The sequence below is a fragment of the Pygocentrus nattereri genome, chromosome 10 (assembly GCF_015220715.1).
Source record: "Pygocentrus nattereri isolate fPygNat1 chromosome 10, fPygNat1.pri, whole genome shotgun sequence".
NCBI classification, from domain to species: domain Eukaryota; kingdom Metazoa; phylum Chordata; class Actinopteri; order Characiformes; family Serrasalmidae; genus Pygocentrus; species Pygocentrus nattereri.
Window position 1 is genome coordinate 4,673,483 of NC_051220.1, and position 16,801 is coordinate 4,690,283.

At 40.9% G+C, this 16,801-nt stretch overlaps 1 protein-coding gene across 1 annotated transcript in view; it reads left to right on the plus strand.

Moving 5' to 3' along the window:
* Window positions 1-16,801, plus strand: part of mrps5 (mitochondrial ribosomal protein S5) — a 40,169-nt gene that overhangs the window by 21,639 nt on the left and 1,729 nt on the right. The window contains exons 6-10 of the mRNA XM_017702556.2: window positions 6,326-6,416; window positions 8,130-8,176; window positions 10,443-10,500; window positions 12,122-12,184; window positions 12,737-12,873. Coding sequence (XP_017558045.1) covers window positions 6,326-6,416; window positions 8,130-8,176; window positions 10,443-10,500; window positions 12,122-12,184; window positions 12,737-12,873 — 396 coding nt within the window. The remainder of the gene's footprint in view (window positions 1-6,325; window positions 6,417-8,129; window positions 8,177-10,442; window positions 10,501-12,121; window positions 12,185-12,736; window positions 12,874-16,801) is intronic.

Sequence of the window (16,801 nt, forward strand, 5' to 3'; positions counted from 1 at the left end):
TTTCATACAGACTTCATATAGGTAAAGTCTGGCTCCATTGACTTGCATTAAAAGAAAAGTATGGTTTTTTCCTTCTTCTGTAAAGTTTCCTTTTTGGAGTTGTGAGGTTTTGTTCCGACAGCAGTGATATACTGATGAAGAAATGGTGACGACAGTAGATAATTGACTCCCGTCCTTGGGCAGTCGTAGGCTGGAAGTTAGGGAACCAGCCCTATGACCGGAAGGTTGCCAGTTCAATCCTCTGAGCCGGCAGCATGTGACTGAAATGCACTTGAGCAAGGTACCTAACCCCCAATTGCTCCCCGGGCACTGTAGTGTGTGTGCTCCCCCTAGTGTGTGTCCACTAGTGTGCAGGTGGTGTTTCTCTGCTCGGATGAGTTAAACATGGAGGTGAAATTTCCTGTTGTCGGACTAATAAGGGTCTCTTGATCTTAATCGTTATACACATCCTTCATCAAATTTGTGAGGGAATTCACTTTGAATGCTCTTTCATCATAATCAGATTTATTCGATCTGAGAAGGGGTGTCAAAAACAAGTCACGTTACCAGTTGTTCTTCCACGCATTGCGTGGAGTTACACATCTCTACCAGAGAGCTTCAGTTGCTCAATTGTCATTTGATGATCTTACTTGATTCCTGATATAGTCTAGACCTAAATTAGTTGAGTTTACTCAACTCTTTCCCTGCTCTACACAAGTTAGTAACTTATTCTTGGCCAATTCTGTTAATGAGTCAATTTAGCCTCAATCAGCTCAATAAGGTTTTACACTTGCATGCACACACAGTTTCTACTTTTAGATCCAAATGATGGCCCCCTGTGGCCCCAAACCCCGTCCCTCCCTCTTTCTCTTTCCTCTCAGGAACTCTCACTGATGGCATTTTGCTTGCTTAGTTAGCCTTGCAATTAGATTTCACACTTTGCTGTCGCAGGCATTCTCTTTTCAAACGATCGCAAGCCGTTTTTTGGGAGTTCGTCCCTGTGCTGTTTGTTTTGTGGGCTTGTCGTTGAACTGAACTGAGCAGAAACAATATATCTCTCTTATTGTCTTCCTCTCCGTGAGCCTCCGCAGTGAAGATGGAAACGGCAGCGGGAATAAAACATGAAAGCAGCTTAACGACTTGGGCCAACTTAATTACCATGCAGGAGGACACTCACTCACTCTCTCTCCCTCTCTCTCTCTCTCTCTCTCTCTCTCTCTCTCTCTCTCTCTCTCTCTCTCTCTCCTCCATCCGTCCCTCCCTTCCTCCCTCCCTTCTGTCAGATCCGCTCATTCTCTAAATTGAAATGGTGCTGCGCTTTCCGGTAATGGTTGCGCGCAGATTCCATAATGACGGAGCCACGTTCATTACAATGAATGAAACGTAAGCCAATATTAATGTTAGAAAGGATGTGGTAGGATCAGAGCAGCTGTCTTCCGCCAGCCTGGAGAAAATCCTCCCTCCCCCTAAGCGAAATCTACCTTGGCTGGTAATAACAGGCCTGTTGTGGAGTGTTTAATCACATGAGCCGCGGAGAGCCTCTTTTGCCTTAGGAATGAAGTGCGATTACTCAGTTTTATTCAAAAGATAATTACGCGTTAGGCTAGCAAACGTGATTGGGTAATAATACGGCCCAGCCGCAACGTCGCTAATAAGCAGATGTTTTGTGTTTGTTTGAAATATTGTTAGCAAGGAAATGAGGGTTTGTGCGATAGTGCTGCTGTATGTGCATTATATTGAGTGTGCGTGCCTTTAGTAATGGCAGCCTGAACAGATGGCTGCTTCTTGCTAGTGTCACATTAGCAGCCTGCAAGTGGGAGTCGTCCACTTTATTTTGCTCCCACTGCATTTCCTTATGATTTGGGTTTACTAAAGAGTAGTAATCGCTTGCGTGAGTTGCATATATATAAGCAAGCCTTGATTTTAAGGATAGTCTGTGTGTCTTGAAGAAGTAGTAGTTGTCATCACTAGTAATTATTTTTACAGTATTTTTATGTTTTTAGAGATTTGGGTTGGGTACATTTTGTGGTTTGAAGAAAAAAGATGTATTTATAAAACGGGATTGGACCAAGAGCTGATCCCTGAGGAACACCATTTTTAAGCATATGTACTTCGATGGATGCCACCTGGTTCCATATCTGACTCTCCAGATGGTAAACCTCAAAGTGCAGTGCTATGAGCCATGAAAGGTTTTCATGTTAAGTATTGACAGTGTTGCCAATAAGCTTAAACATATTGATATAATTTATCACAATAACTTTAAAATATTGCCATATTCCCCACGCCTACTCATTACGTTTGTGCGTAAAAAATCTTTAGCAAGTCCAGAGTGAACGTTCAAATGATTACCTTATTAAAATCAGTTGCACTTGTAATCCAACGTATTAGCTAGTAAGAGCTAACTAATGAGTACAAAGTGCTCTGGTTTGTTTGATATTTCTTGCGACAACTGAAGGTTCTTTTTGTTTCTTTTTTTGCTATTCATATGGATCTCGTTTGTTTTTCCCTACGCTTACACCTCCTTAGCAGTGGTGTATATATATTAAGTAGCTACTAATCTCAATGTTAAAACTAGTTTGTGTGGTATAACCCATCTTGATTCAGCATAATAATCAAGCTGTAAAATTGAACTTCAACGTTATAATGAGCCTGCATTTGGTCCGCCGGCATCTCGGCGTCTGTTTTAAATGTGTGATCATTTTAAACTAAATATTCATATTAAATATGAAATTTATTATTGAAAAGTTCTATCGCCTTACTTTGTGCTCAGTTACAAAAAAATCTAAGTAAATAATTTGTGTTTACATGCACTTAATAAAAAAAATGCAGAAAATCAGATTTTGTCAGTATTTCAGTGAACACATTTACATGCACTTAAAGGTAATGGGGAAACTCCAGGTCTACATGAGTCGGACAGTAATCAGATTTCTGCTTGGCAACCACCCAATAAACTCAAAAGACGACGTGACGTAAACGTAACATAAAACTTAAACTTTATTTTAAGCCACTTTATCTGAAAGTACTGTGAATGTACATTATGTGGAAAGTGAAGAATATTTAAACCCTTGATTTTGTCACACGTGCAGTTGGTTTCAGCATCGCTTGTTGGGGTCTTGTGGGTGGGTGCTGGCCTGTTTTCACATAGGCAGATTGAGAAATCTGAAAGAAATCAGAGTAAGAGCATCCATGCACTGGTTACCGAGCCAAAATCCAGCTCATCGTGGGATTTCTTAATCGGGTTTCTAGACCTTACTCCAATTTTAGAAAATGGAGTGTATGACTATTTGATCAGATGACTGCAAAAATACGATTATGATTGGATTTTAAGTGCACTTGGTGTTCAAAATGGGAGCTTAAACCTCCGTTACTTTCTGCTGCAGACTGTTGTGCTTGTAGCTCTCAAATCTCGCACCAATTAGGCTTCTTCACATAAATCATTACCCATGTTCATCTCGGTTTAGTTCACACAAAGTATTTGCTGCTCACCGGACTCCATCGCCCACTCTTAATCAAGAGCCTCATCTATCTTAATGTCAGGTCCCCTTTGCTTTTAAAGGAATAAGCCTCAATTTAGCCTCAATCAGCTCAATAAGGGTTTACACTTGCATGCACACACAGTTTCTACTTTTAGCTCCAAATGATGTCCCCCCTGTGACCCCAAACCCCATCCGCTCCTTCGTAATCTGTTAAATAGAAGAATAATATCCGTGTAAACGCCTGAATCTGATTACATTCCCTATCGGAAATTTTAAGTCTGTTCTGCATGTGCGTCGCGTCACAGTGAGAGTTTATACCGTTCAGCACGGTGGAGCACAAACTGGTCTGCAGAGGAGACGAAGTTCATGCTCTGGTCTTTAAAATACGGCAGTGGGACGGACGTCCAGCTTATGTGTCTCAGAACACGACGTCTTCCTCTCTGCCTTCTTTAATAAGGACACGTGAAGGATGTCTTCCTCATTTTAAAGTAATTAAAAACGCAAGCACTGCTCACTGCTGCTCATCTCACTCTGACTGGACCTCACGTGATGTTCGCTGTTGTAGTAATGTTTACTCTAAGTGGTTCTCCACCCATGCACGTCATTTTAGATTTTCCATCAGATTGTTGAGTAGAGAGAGCATAAACACCTCAGTCTTAACCTGCAATTGGAATGTATTCGATCGGATTGGCAAAAACTTTGCATATAAGCACACCTGCAGGGTGAAATGGATAAGCAGGCAGTTTGGACCAAGACACCAGACATATCTTGGCTTATTGAGTGCATTTGAAGTCGTGGGGGAAATTGTGCAGATTGTATTTTTCTCCAAACTTTTCTTTAACTCACAAAGCGCCAACTCCTAGCAGTTCACATAAAATTCTGAACTCTCCCTACTGGCCTTATGTATGTTTTGCTGGAGCTCGTTCTGCTCAGTGAGGGCTCAAGGGTTTAGAACCATGATGCCTGACAGCACAGGAGGAGGAGACATGAAGCCTCGTTCACCTCCTGACACTGAGGCTGGCAGGGCAGGGCAGAGAGAGACAGCGAGAGAAAGACGCACAGAAACGTGGTCGAACGAGAGGCAGAAATGCACAGGAGAGAAAGAGTGAGAGAGACATGACCTTGACTCTGACGTGGGTGAACGATCATGTAGCTGAAAGCTTTTGGAATGTTCTGTCGCTCAGACCCAGAATGACCAAATTTGTAGCGCTTGCCGAACACACGCCAGGGTCAGTAGCCTTTGCTGCTGGTGGCGTCTGAACCCGGCGTGTGGTCAGCGACACCCTCCAGCGCCAGCTCTCCTCCCTCTAATCCTTACATAAACCCCCCATATCTGCTTCTGTCAGTCTTTCATCCCTCGCTCTGCTCTCCCGCCGCCAGCACTGCCTTCACAACTTCAGCCTTCAATCTCTCTCTCTCTCTCTCTCTCTCTCTCTCTCTCTCTCTCTCTCTCTCTCTCTCTCTCTCTCTCTCTCTCTCCATTTCTTTCTTTTTTCACACCCTTGTTTACTGCCCCTCTTCTCAATCTTTCCTTCTCTCTTTCCCCATGTACCTGTCCCTTTCTGTTTTTCTCTTGCTGTCTTTACCCTGTCTCTTTTTCTCCTTTCTTTCTCTCTCCCTCTCTGCCTCTCTCTCTCCCGACCTCTCTCTCTCTCCCGACCTCTCTCGACCTCTTTTTCACTCTTTACCACCCATCACATACACACACACATACACTCCCTGGCTTTCTGATTTTTGCCCTCTTGTCTCACTCCTTTTTTGCTCCATGCTTTCTCTGTTCTCCTTATCCCTTTCTCTGCCTTTCTTCTTTCTTTTTCTTCTTTCTTCCCTCTCTCTCCCTTTTTCACCCTCTGTGTATCTTATCCTCTGTCTCTTTCTATCTCGTTCTTCTCTGTAGCTGTAGATCTTTCCCTTTTGCCCTCTCTCTCTCTCCCTTTCCCTCGCTCCTTTTTTGCCCCTTACTTTCTCTTGCTCTTTCCTTTCTTCTTTCTCTCTCTTTTTCTTCTTTTCACATGTTCTCTTTCCTTCCTCTCTTTTTCTGTCCCCTCTCTCACATTTTCTCACCCCGTTTCTCTTGTCCTCTCTCTCGTTTTGTTTTTTTCTTTCTTTCTTCTCTGTATTTCTTCTCTCTTTCTCTTCCCGCCCCGTTTTCCTTGCATCCTAGCTCTCCTTCTTTCTGTCTGTCTTTCTTTTTTGCATAATGTGTGCCCCGTTTAGTACTAGATGGAATACAGACTTCACTCACGTTCTTATCTTTCCTTTAATGCTGATCTCCACTGCAGATAATCTCTCTTTCACACTAACATGAGGTGCCTCCACGCACGTTTGGCCTGCAGATATTTAATAATGTATGGGAAAAGACTCACTTCCATTGATTTCCGTCTCACCATCTGTCTCGCACACGCCGTATACCAGTGCATGCCATCGTAATCAAGTGTCTCCAGCACTGCATTGCTGCAATTGCAGCGGGCGTAGCTGCTAAAGTGGTGTTCTGAGGGCCATTAACATTCTGATGAAGCTGGCGCTCCACTTTTGCTGGTAAATAATATCGAGCTAATGTAGCATAATCCACAGTGGGTGAATGCATTGGGATGTATTGAGCATCTATTCTGCTGTGCTGCAGTGAAATCAAGACCGTTTAGCAGTGCGGCTGCGAAAGCCCATTGCGTGTGTGTGTGTGTGTGCGTTTCTGCAGTATGAACGCTGCACTGCTCAAGCGGAATACTGCAATCCATCTCGTGCTGTGAGGTCATACTGCCCCCTGCTGGCGGCAAATATGACCTGCATGCTCCCCACTCTTCTCCCTTCAGGCTGAAGTTAAAAATGGCATGTTTATGTTTACGTGGTTTGAACGTTGCTTTGATTGGCAGGTGAAGAGCGTGTTCAACATGACAGCCAAAGAAGGCAGGAAGAGATCAATCAGCTGCCTCGTTGCCGTGGGCAACGGCAACGGAGCCGCAGGTGAGTAAGAACAGATTCTCATGTACAGAGTTCGTGTTGATCCGAATGGAGCTGCAGATGGAAATTTTATGAGTAATATTAAAATGGTTGAGCTTGATTTTACTGCAGAATTTTACACTGTATGTCCAAATGTATCCAGACACCATTTACACCATTTGTAAGTAGCCTTCAGCTACTTTAATATGCACATATTGCTGGTACAGATGTTTGGTTGCATGCACACCATGTGTTTGGTTGTATGCAAATGTTTGGCCACCCCGGGCTCCCTGCCCAAGTGACATCTTCAAACTCTGCAGCAACCTGCGAAGGTTAATGCACACTTGCTTTATATTTGATTAACTTAAAAAAATGGTGATTGTGGCTTTTGCGAATGTTAGTACTAGTTAACTTCCCTTTTGGCAGATATCGCAGCTTGCAAATGGTTTTATAGCCAGCTAGGGATTGTTTTCATTCCAATTTTAGGAATTATTTTACCCAGTTTTCTTGGGCTGTATTGCGTGCAGACCGTTTGTCGGTTCTGTCCACAAATTTTGCTTCCATAATCTGCTAATGTTTAGTGGAATCCATTATTCCAACTACCTGTGCAGTTTTTCCTGGGCCACTGGTTGCCGCACAACCCCAAAGCTTAATAGAGCTGCTCTCTTGCTTAACAGTTGACAAGGTGTTCCTTTCATCAAAGGTTCTTGACCTGCTTAACCAGTCTTATTGAATCAGTTAAGGCCTAGTAAATTAATTGGGTTCTAAGACTTTGGGGTTTTGAAGGATGTCCAAATGCTATCAAATATAAAGTAACTGTGCATTTAATGTTGGCAGAAAAATGTCGTTTAGGTCCAGAGGTTGTGTTTACTTTTTTCAATTAAATCAACTACATAAATAGTCGCTCACACTTTTGCATACAGCTATATAATCTTCATAGAAAAGCATTACCAATGAAATAAGATGCTCTGGAGTATGGAGGACCAGTGTACAAATAAATAGCTTAGTAAATTAATAAACAAAAAAACTAAAAGTTATATATTTGTATTGTATTGTATTTGCTTATTGTGATTGTAATTATGCACATTTCCTTTTTCTTATTTCTATTATTTTATAAGGAACAAGGAAATACAGAAATAAATGAATAGAGAAATAATTATAGAAATGAATAGTTATGGAAATTAATAGGAAAAAACGGATAAAATGTTAATGAAACAGAAGTTAAAAAAAAATAGAAGGGGAAATGAATGAATAGACAAATAAATGCATACATTAATTTATATAAGATTTTATTTATTAATATATTTTTATGTATATGTATTTCTTTTTTAGATTTATCATCATTATTCTTTGCAATTCTACTTCATATATGAAATTACCAAGTCATTTATTTTTAATTTTATTTATTGGCAAATCTGGTCCTCCATACCGGAGCTGTGCGTGATCCTAAAGTCACCATGCGCAATGCAAAAAAATGGCTGGAGGTGTATAAAGCCCCCCAGCATTGGGCCGTGGAGCTGTGTTCTCTGGAGCGATCCATCCAGTACCGTTAGTCTCAATTAGATTGACACCTGATAACTGACCTCTCTAATGTTCTTATGGCTGAATGCAGTTAAATCCTCACAGCAGTGTTCGTACATCTAGTGTAAAGCCTTCCCAGATGAGCAGTGGCTGTTACTGCAGTAGAGGGAGGACAATCAGTGTGTAAGAGTTTGACGTGCTCTTTTCTGTCCTCAGGATTTGCTTTGGGAAAAGCAGCAGACCGAACAACAGCCCTGAGGAAGGTGCGCATCTCCCTGAAATGAACCCACACACTGTGTTTGTATATAACGCTGTCATGATGTGATGAATTTCAGTTCTAGTATTGATGCAAAGTGTATTATCACAATGTTCAATATCAGAATTGTACCAAGGCAAAAAAATGAACAATTGTTGACTGACACCCAATCCTGATTGGACAATGTAGAAAAACAGTCAAATTAATACGGTTTAACTAACATCTCTGATTAATGATGTAAAACTCTTATTTAAAAAGTCCAAAAATAAATGTTGATTTAAAATGTGCCTACATGTCCCACACAGCCTAAACCAGAGGTCACTAATAGGCGGACTGTGGTCCCAGTCCTGGACCTATGACCAATAAACAGTGGAGAATGCTTTTATTTTGATAGGGTGGTCCTATTTTTCTTTTCTAGCCTTTACGGTAGCTTTAGCGCCCGGGAGACTCGCAGACCAATCGCATGCGTTGTAAATATCACACGTGACACTACTCAGCCAATCAGATCTGTTCATTATGTTGAGCACTGAGACTCGGGTGAATGATGCCACACAGGGGAGGGACGAGGCGAGAAACAGCAGTCAGAGAAGAAAGTGAGTCAGAGGGAAGTTATTTCACATGTTGTGCTCTAAAAAGAGGAAACTGACAGTAAATGTTGTTGAAATCTGGCTGAACTGGACTTTATTTGATCTGATATTCAGCTGTTGACTGTATAAGATGCTGATATTCCTACTCGGCTACTTCAGTAAACAGTATATGGCGCTGAGTCATGATGCAGGTTAGACATTATGATGTTCTGGACCTTTGCTTGAGGAAATTTTCTCTAACTGGACCTTAAAGAATCCTGGCCTAAACAAAATGTAAAAATGACCATTCTCCAACCTGTATCCAACTTTATCCTATAGTTTTAAATGGGTGGTTTTGGTTAATGTGAAATTGTGCCAGTTATATGCAGTTCTGATTGGCCGTACTGTGTTTTGCACCATATTTGTATTCAAAAAGCAACCCAGGGTGAAACACTGCTAATAACTTTAGCATGAACAGGCATAGTTAAACTCTTGCAAGCTGAGTATGTGGATGCATTTGTTTTTGTGACATCACAAAATAAGATAAGGGCAACAGCAGTGTTATTTGTGGACTGGTGAGTGAATTGGACTTTTTGAAATATTAACAGTGGTTACGTGAATAAAGCTACAGAAATTGGGCTTTTGTTGATGTGCTCCCTTTGATTTGGGCTATTTAATGTGGGCTATAGTAGGCCTATCAAACTGGGGACCTTCCAGGCCAGAATGCTGCAGAGATTTACATTCATCTAATGCCCTGAATTCAGTGCATCAAGGCCTTGCCAAATAGCTGATGAGTTGAATCAGGTGTGTTTAATGAGGCAGTGAGCTGAAGTCTGCAGTGTTTTAGCCCACGAGGACTGGAGCCTGACACGTGGGCTATAGCCAAGGCTATTTTATCTCCATTTTGACCTTTTTTATATATATATATATATATATATATATATATATATATATATATATATATATATATAAAGATATAAAGATTTGGAAGCACCAGCTGCTCTTTACACTCTGTCAAAATTTCCCCAATAGAAATACTTGCAAAACACCCATTACACTCACATCAGAAGTTATAAAGGTTATCAGTTTGGAGGTACAGTGCACAGTTTTGTTCTAACAAGCACCAAAAATTAGATTTGTCCAAAGGCAGAATATATTGTTAACACTGTGTTTTAAATGGCAGTACTGTGCGAAAGTCTTAGGCACCCAAGACACATTTTCAAAATCTATTTATTTGTGTAGTTTGTGTTTTTTTGCTGAGAAAAGTGTTAATATTGTAATAAACAAAATATAGAATATTAATAATGATATCTATCTGTCTATATATAGTATATAGTATTATATACTATATGCAGTATTATATGTAGTTAAAAAGCAGCTCCTGGTTTGACCAATCAGTGCTCAGTAAATTGAGCTCATGATGTAATTGATGATATTAACGAGTCTGTGAAGGTGTCCAGGAAAAATATGGACCCAAGAAATTCTTGTTACTTTTTATTGTTTTTCTGTTTATTTGAATTATGAATACGACTTTATTCTAAAGTATATTGTGATAAACTCACTGCTGAGGTAAATTGATTAAAAATTTGCTTAGATGCCCTAAAACTTTCACACAGTGCCGTATGAAGATCAGAAGTATTGAATTGTTGACCTTGTTGGCATTTAGGTGTGTTTTCATGCTAATACACTATCTTCTGTGTATTTCAGGCCAAGAACAGAGCGATACACTATCTGTATTACATTGAGAGATACAACAACCACACCAGTAAGTCATGACTTGTGTGTGTAGAGGGCATATGAGTCTTGTTTCCCCTAAAACAATGACACAGGGTGTGTGTGTGTGTGTGTGTGTGTGTGTGTGTGCACGCTACTTCAGCAACTGACCTTCTGTCTGACCTCAAGCTATGACACACTTGCTGTAATGCAAACACACTGCTAGGGTGATGCATACATGTAGATATGTGTAATGGACACAGATAATAAACCCTCACTGCAGACACTGACTGTATGTTTAAGATAGTAAGTGATGGTGAAAGAGAAATGGTGTGTTAGATGGACACAACAAGCAACTTCTATACAAACGCATGCTCCTGCTAAAGCCTGAGTAGACTGATAAATCAGAGGGAGTTATTTACGTTCACACTACCAGGTTGAAGTGGCACAAATCAGATTCTTTTGCCCTAATGTGACTCAGATCTGGTGTTTTCAGGGCTGTGTGGACACAAATGTGATCTTTTCCAATCCAGCCTGAGCAACTTTCATGTGTGGTCCTGGATCAGATACGTATCCGATTCGTGGCCATGTGACCTTAATGTTACACTCAGAAAGGTTAAAGCCTGTAAACGGTGGAAAAGCAGCTCATCTCACCTTTTTCTCCTCCGTCTGGCTCTAATAATGAAGCTGAGAGCTGATCAGAGTTAATGATCTTCTCAGCGAAGCTCGTTCTGCTCGTTAGTTTGTGATGATGCAGTGATTCAGTCATGAGACGTTACTGAGTAGGAGGAGCTCATGAGGGTCGTTTCAGGACGCCAAATTATTCAATAACTGCGTGAAATAAATGTAAACTTTTATTTATTTATTTTTGAAAAGCTCGTTTCAAATGAACAGGAAAACATGTTTTATGATCTGCACATCTCTCACTTACAGTTTACTGCTGAAAGCCAAAAATCTCAGGCGCTCTATTTATTTATTTTAATAAAAATAATTTTTACAGAACGTATCGCTGAAGAGACGCCATCTGAGATCCTGTTTATCAGATGTCAGACATCTGATACATATATTTCTTAAACTTCCTGAAGTATTGTGATATTGCATTTTGCCAGATCACCCACCTCTGTTAGACACAACTTATTCCTTTGAGATTACGGTCAGAATCTGGTGGAGGTACAGCGGTACTTTGTTGCCGATCTTGTTGGAAATGTGAATTACAAATGTGTTTGTATGTGCGAGAGAGGCCCTGTGTGATGGAGTGAGCGAGAGATGGAGGCTGAAAGGGAAGAATGAAATTCCCATCATCATATGCGCTCTGGGTGTTGGATATCAGATTTGTACGTTGTGTTTTCTGGCAGCGGCTGTGTTGAATTGATGTTTCTTTTTCACAGCGCAGCCTTGCTGAAAGCACATTTCACTCCGTGCTGATTGATGTTTGCCAGATTTGTGTGCACCTTAGGAGCTTTTTCTCAAGAGTGTGTGTGTGGGAGGGGAGGGGAGGGGAGGGGGGAGAACAATCATGACGATGTCTGTTGTAAATAGCGCTATGCAGATGAATTTGAATTAAATTCTTGTTTTCTGAAGCTTCTTGAAAGTTGCTAGTTTGAAGTGGTACATCTGCACTACTCTTTCAGTAAGAATGACTTTAATTCTGTCTTGTCTTTGTCCTGCTCTAGTATACCACGACATCGAGTCCACCTTCAAAAGAACCACGCTACGAATGAAGAAACAAAACAAAGGTAAACGCCACTGAACAAATACCTCAGACTTCTCGTCCTCACAGCCTTTACGGGCCTATTGGCAACTCGACGTCTTTACATTGAAGTGTTTTGTCGTCAGAAACATGAAGCCATGTGTTTATTTGTTTTTGTATTATTCTCTTATTTAATCTCCAGTTATTAAGTTATTCATTTTTCCAGAGATTAGAAAATCCACTTTCATAAGGACGGAGAAACTGGAGTCAAAAACATTAGAGGTTTTAGAGAAAATGGGACTCACTACAATCATGCAAGACCTGGTAGACACTTAAATAATCCCTGTCAGATAAAAAGCTTTCATCTTTAAGAGGGAGGAGAAAATCAAGCTGCTTCAGTTCTGAAAATGTCCACAGGTGTTTCTGTCCATCCTTCCACTGTGAGAAGACCACTCAGCGCTGTGGGTCTGAAAGGATGTGTCTTACTGGGAAAAGGAGTAAATACAGTACAGAATTTCTTATATACATTGCTTATTCTCTCTCTCTCTCTCTCTCTCTCTCTCTCTCTCTCTCTCTCTCTCTCTCTCTCTCTCTCTAGGTTACGGTCTGCATTGCCACAGGGCAGTGATTACTATATGCAGGCTGATTGGTATTGAGGACATGTACGCTAAAGTGGAGGGGTCAGTCAACCTGCTCAACATTACCAGGGCACTCTTCCAGGGACTGGCCAAACAGGTGAGTCTCTCCATTGCCATGGAGATCCACACAGTCTTGGCCAATCAAAGGAAAGTCATTCAAGTGACGCCACATTAGTCAGCAAACATACCACAGCAATCACAAATCAAATCCGCCCCAAGAAATTCCAGAACTGCACATGTGTGGTTAATATAACACCAACAACAAGGACAAATGTTAGTTATTTTAACCCTCTGAGAACAAACTTCAGCAACCTTTAAGCTCCAATTCCATGTTAAACTACGGACGTTGATGTGTGTAATCCGTGTGTTCAGTAATCCGATAAAGAAACTGGATGTTATTCTTTTTCATGCTGTTTCAATTGCCTTCCGCCCAATGACTGCTTGGATAGGCTCCAGTACAAAAATGGACAATGAGTGTAGAAACAGGGAGGTGGTCATCACGTTATGCCTGATCGGTGTATATTTCATATATACTGAAAGCAGTACATATTATACATTTGTGAGTTATTTGTCTACACAAGAAGACAATTCCTGCTGGGCAAAACCAACCCCCATATTTTTTTTCTGTAAACCATATTAAATAATCAACTTTAATCTAGGTTTATCAATGAAATATGGCATTTCAACAATGCAGCAGCGTTTCATGGTTATAAACTTGCTGCCATTAAGCTGAAAATCCATTTTTCTTCTTGTCAACCAAATGTGATGCAAGTTTTCAAGAAATCCAGCAGATATTAAGCTAATACCTTTGTTTTCCTGCGGTGCTGCCATAAAATAATCTCTTAGGATCTCATTATCACCTCTCATAATGACTAACAGTGTTCAGCATGAAATTGGACAAGTGTTCTTTGGCTCTTCTTCTCTCTAGCTGGACCTTCGGTCAGCCTCCTCAGAGACATGGCCTTCCTCTGTACCTTTGTCCTCCTCTCTGCCTAGAGCTTGATTTATTTGTCTAATCCAGTGGGACCTGAATGGTCCGGTCTGGTTCGGTTCAGTTCAGACATTGTTTCCAAAATATTCTTTGGCTTGGCTCAGGTTTAAATTTCACATTCAGGTTCATTCAAATTCTGACCTGTATTCACCCCCGATTTAACAGCGAGCAGCGTGAATTTCTACCGCCCCACTTCATTCATATGCTCTGATGAGAAGATGAGAATATTGAATGTAGCTAAATTGTATCCAGACTAAAATTCTTTAGGATGTTGTTTAACTTCATATTCTCCAGGGTGTATTTTGGTTTGTCCATCTGAATTTACATGACCAAATCGTAAGGCAAATTATTCAGTAACTGCATGAAATAATACTTTTTTTGATGGTTTTATTTTTAATTTATTTTTAATGGTTTTAAATAAGTCTTTTTTTTTTTTTTTTGTAAAAACTCATTAACAGAAGCTGTTTTACGTTATACACATATCACTATATGCTTACGATTTACTGCTGAAAGCCAAAAATCTCCGATGCTCTTTGTGTTATTTTATAAAAGTAATGTTTCCAGAGCAGATCACTGAAGAGACGCCGTCTGTTTATAGTTTAGAGGGGAAAAACGGGTCTGAAGTGCATTTTGGAACCACCGATGGTCTCAAGGAGTTGAAAAGGTTAAAGGGATTAGCCGATCAATACAGTGGGGAAGAAGTATTCAGACACGTTTTTGTTTTTGCTATTTAATATACTTCTAGCACATATATCCATATCAAGTTTTCAGGAATAATCCCTTTTGACTACTTATAAATATGACCAGAATAGAGTGAATTCATAAATATAAACAAGACAGAGGAGAAAACTTTTCAGACACCATAAATTATTAACAGTGTACTTTGTTGCAAAACCAGTGTTGGCATTTATAGCCAGAATTTTACAGCATTGTGGTTCAGGCCCATTCCTCTATAGCAGGGGTTGGCAACCCAAATGTTAAGAAGAGCCAGTTTGTCCTTTCAGCAAAATCGATCCACCTCGGGAGCAACATTTTATGCCGTTTTACCATCTTGGCTGTAAATATGTCTGAGTATGTGCTGATGTACTAGTATAGACTAAAAATATGTAATAAACGAAATGCAGACTTGCGTTACTCTGCTTTAAGCTTCAGCTCAGCTATAGCTGCTTTTCTCGCATCTCCAGCAGGAAACTTTTAAGATTAAGTGACCCTTATTAGTCCCACAAGGGGGAAATTTCACCTCCGCATTTAACCCATCTGTGAAGTGAAACACCACATACACTCTAGTGAACACACACACTAGGGGGCAGTGAGCACACTTGCCCAGAGCGGTGGGCAGCCCAATCCGCAGCGCCCGGGGAGCAGTTGGGGGTTAGGCGTCTTGCTCAAGGACACCTCAGTCATGTGCTGTCGGCTCTGGGGATCGAACCAGCGACCTTCCGGTCACAAGGCTGGATCCCTAACCTCCAGCCCACGACTGCCCCAAAAAGTGCTCCAAAAGTGGAAAAACGTCTTGTAAAATGTCTCTTAATATTCATGAGGCTGAAATCAACTTCTTGTTCCCGTTCCACTTTAAACGGTTCCTGCACTTTCTCTTTGCCGTTTAGTTACTAGTTAGGCGAGACTGTTGACTGTGTTGCTATGGTGACAAGCAATCTGCGCAGCAGCCTTCAGGGTTTAAGGGTGAATTAGCAATTCTATATTAATTCCTGTATTTTAAGACCATTTATTGCTCAAACTGTCTTTGAACGATCAGCAGAGCTTTATTTTACTGCAAAGAAGGATTATTTATTTTTACCCACAAATCTTAATTCTGCTGTGGAGCTACAACAGGACAGAAAACGAACCATGTTGCTGACCCCTGCTCATACAAACCATCATCCCCAAGGTTACTCATATGGACTTGTTCATCTTCCCAGATTCAGTTTTTTGTCCGATGAGATTTTCTCCTCTGTGTCCCGTCACTCTATCCATGTTTCCTTTAGCGTCGTGTAATGCCACGGAAGCACCTCTGAATTATGATGCTCCCACCTTCGTACTTCACTAAATTTCAAGTGGAATTCAGACTCTTTGGTTAGCTAATTATTAGCCTATTCATTTATAATTGTCACTACCAACTAAACAGCTGCTGTCTTTAGGAATGTGGTGTTTTCTTAATGCTTAGTCAGTGGTGGTCTGGCTCAGGAGGGGCTTGGACAAAGTTTTGTCCAGCTGTATTTGAGTTTGGACCACAGGTTCTCAGTTTCAGCCTCTGACTTTACCTAAAAACCTTGACTCTGTGCTGTGTTTATGCAAATAACATTATGCACAGTGACATTATGAAGCAGGATCAGGGAGATGGGCCAAATGGCCGTTTAGTGTGATTGGATTGCGACTGCATGAATATGCAAAATCAGGAGGTAGAGAACGCGATGCGGTGTCATTGTCAATCTACCTCATTGTTGCTCTCTTGTTAGCCTCCATGGTTTGCATAATTGTCTGTAAGAAGCAAGGTGATTACAAACTGGGTAATGTGACGTTAAATGGATGGCTTTATGGCAGAGGAGCTGCTGTTCTGGAATCTCCTGTACCTCAATTTTTGCCTTTTAAAAACTGGAACATGGAGCTCCCAGAGATAGCACTGCTTATAAGGGCAGAGCCTTGTCTTATGTATGGGAATTGGGTTTGTGCCATTCTTCTCTGTTTGCGATGTCCATATACAGCTTTGCGTAGTCAGGGCCACTTCTCTTAGTATAATACACTGTACCAGTTGGTTGCGCCTTGACATTCTCTGCTGTTTTGCATTGCATGCTTAATAATAAATGGTACAAAATAATCACAGGACGGTAAACGTCATTGCCTTTTTCGATTCTGTACATGGCTTGTTTCAGGGTGTCTCAGCGACTGGCCATGAAGTACCATTTGATGGTCCTCGGGCCAATTCTGAGAGAAGACCAATATTAATACAAGCCTTGCAGAAGTAGTGCACAAAGGCATCATTGTCAGCTGATTGCCTCTTGCTTCTAGAAACTTTGCCTTTGTTTTCTAGTGAGAA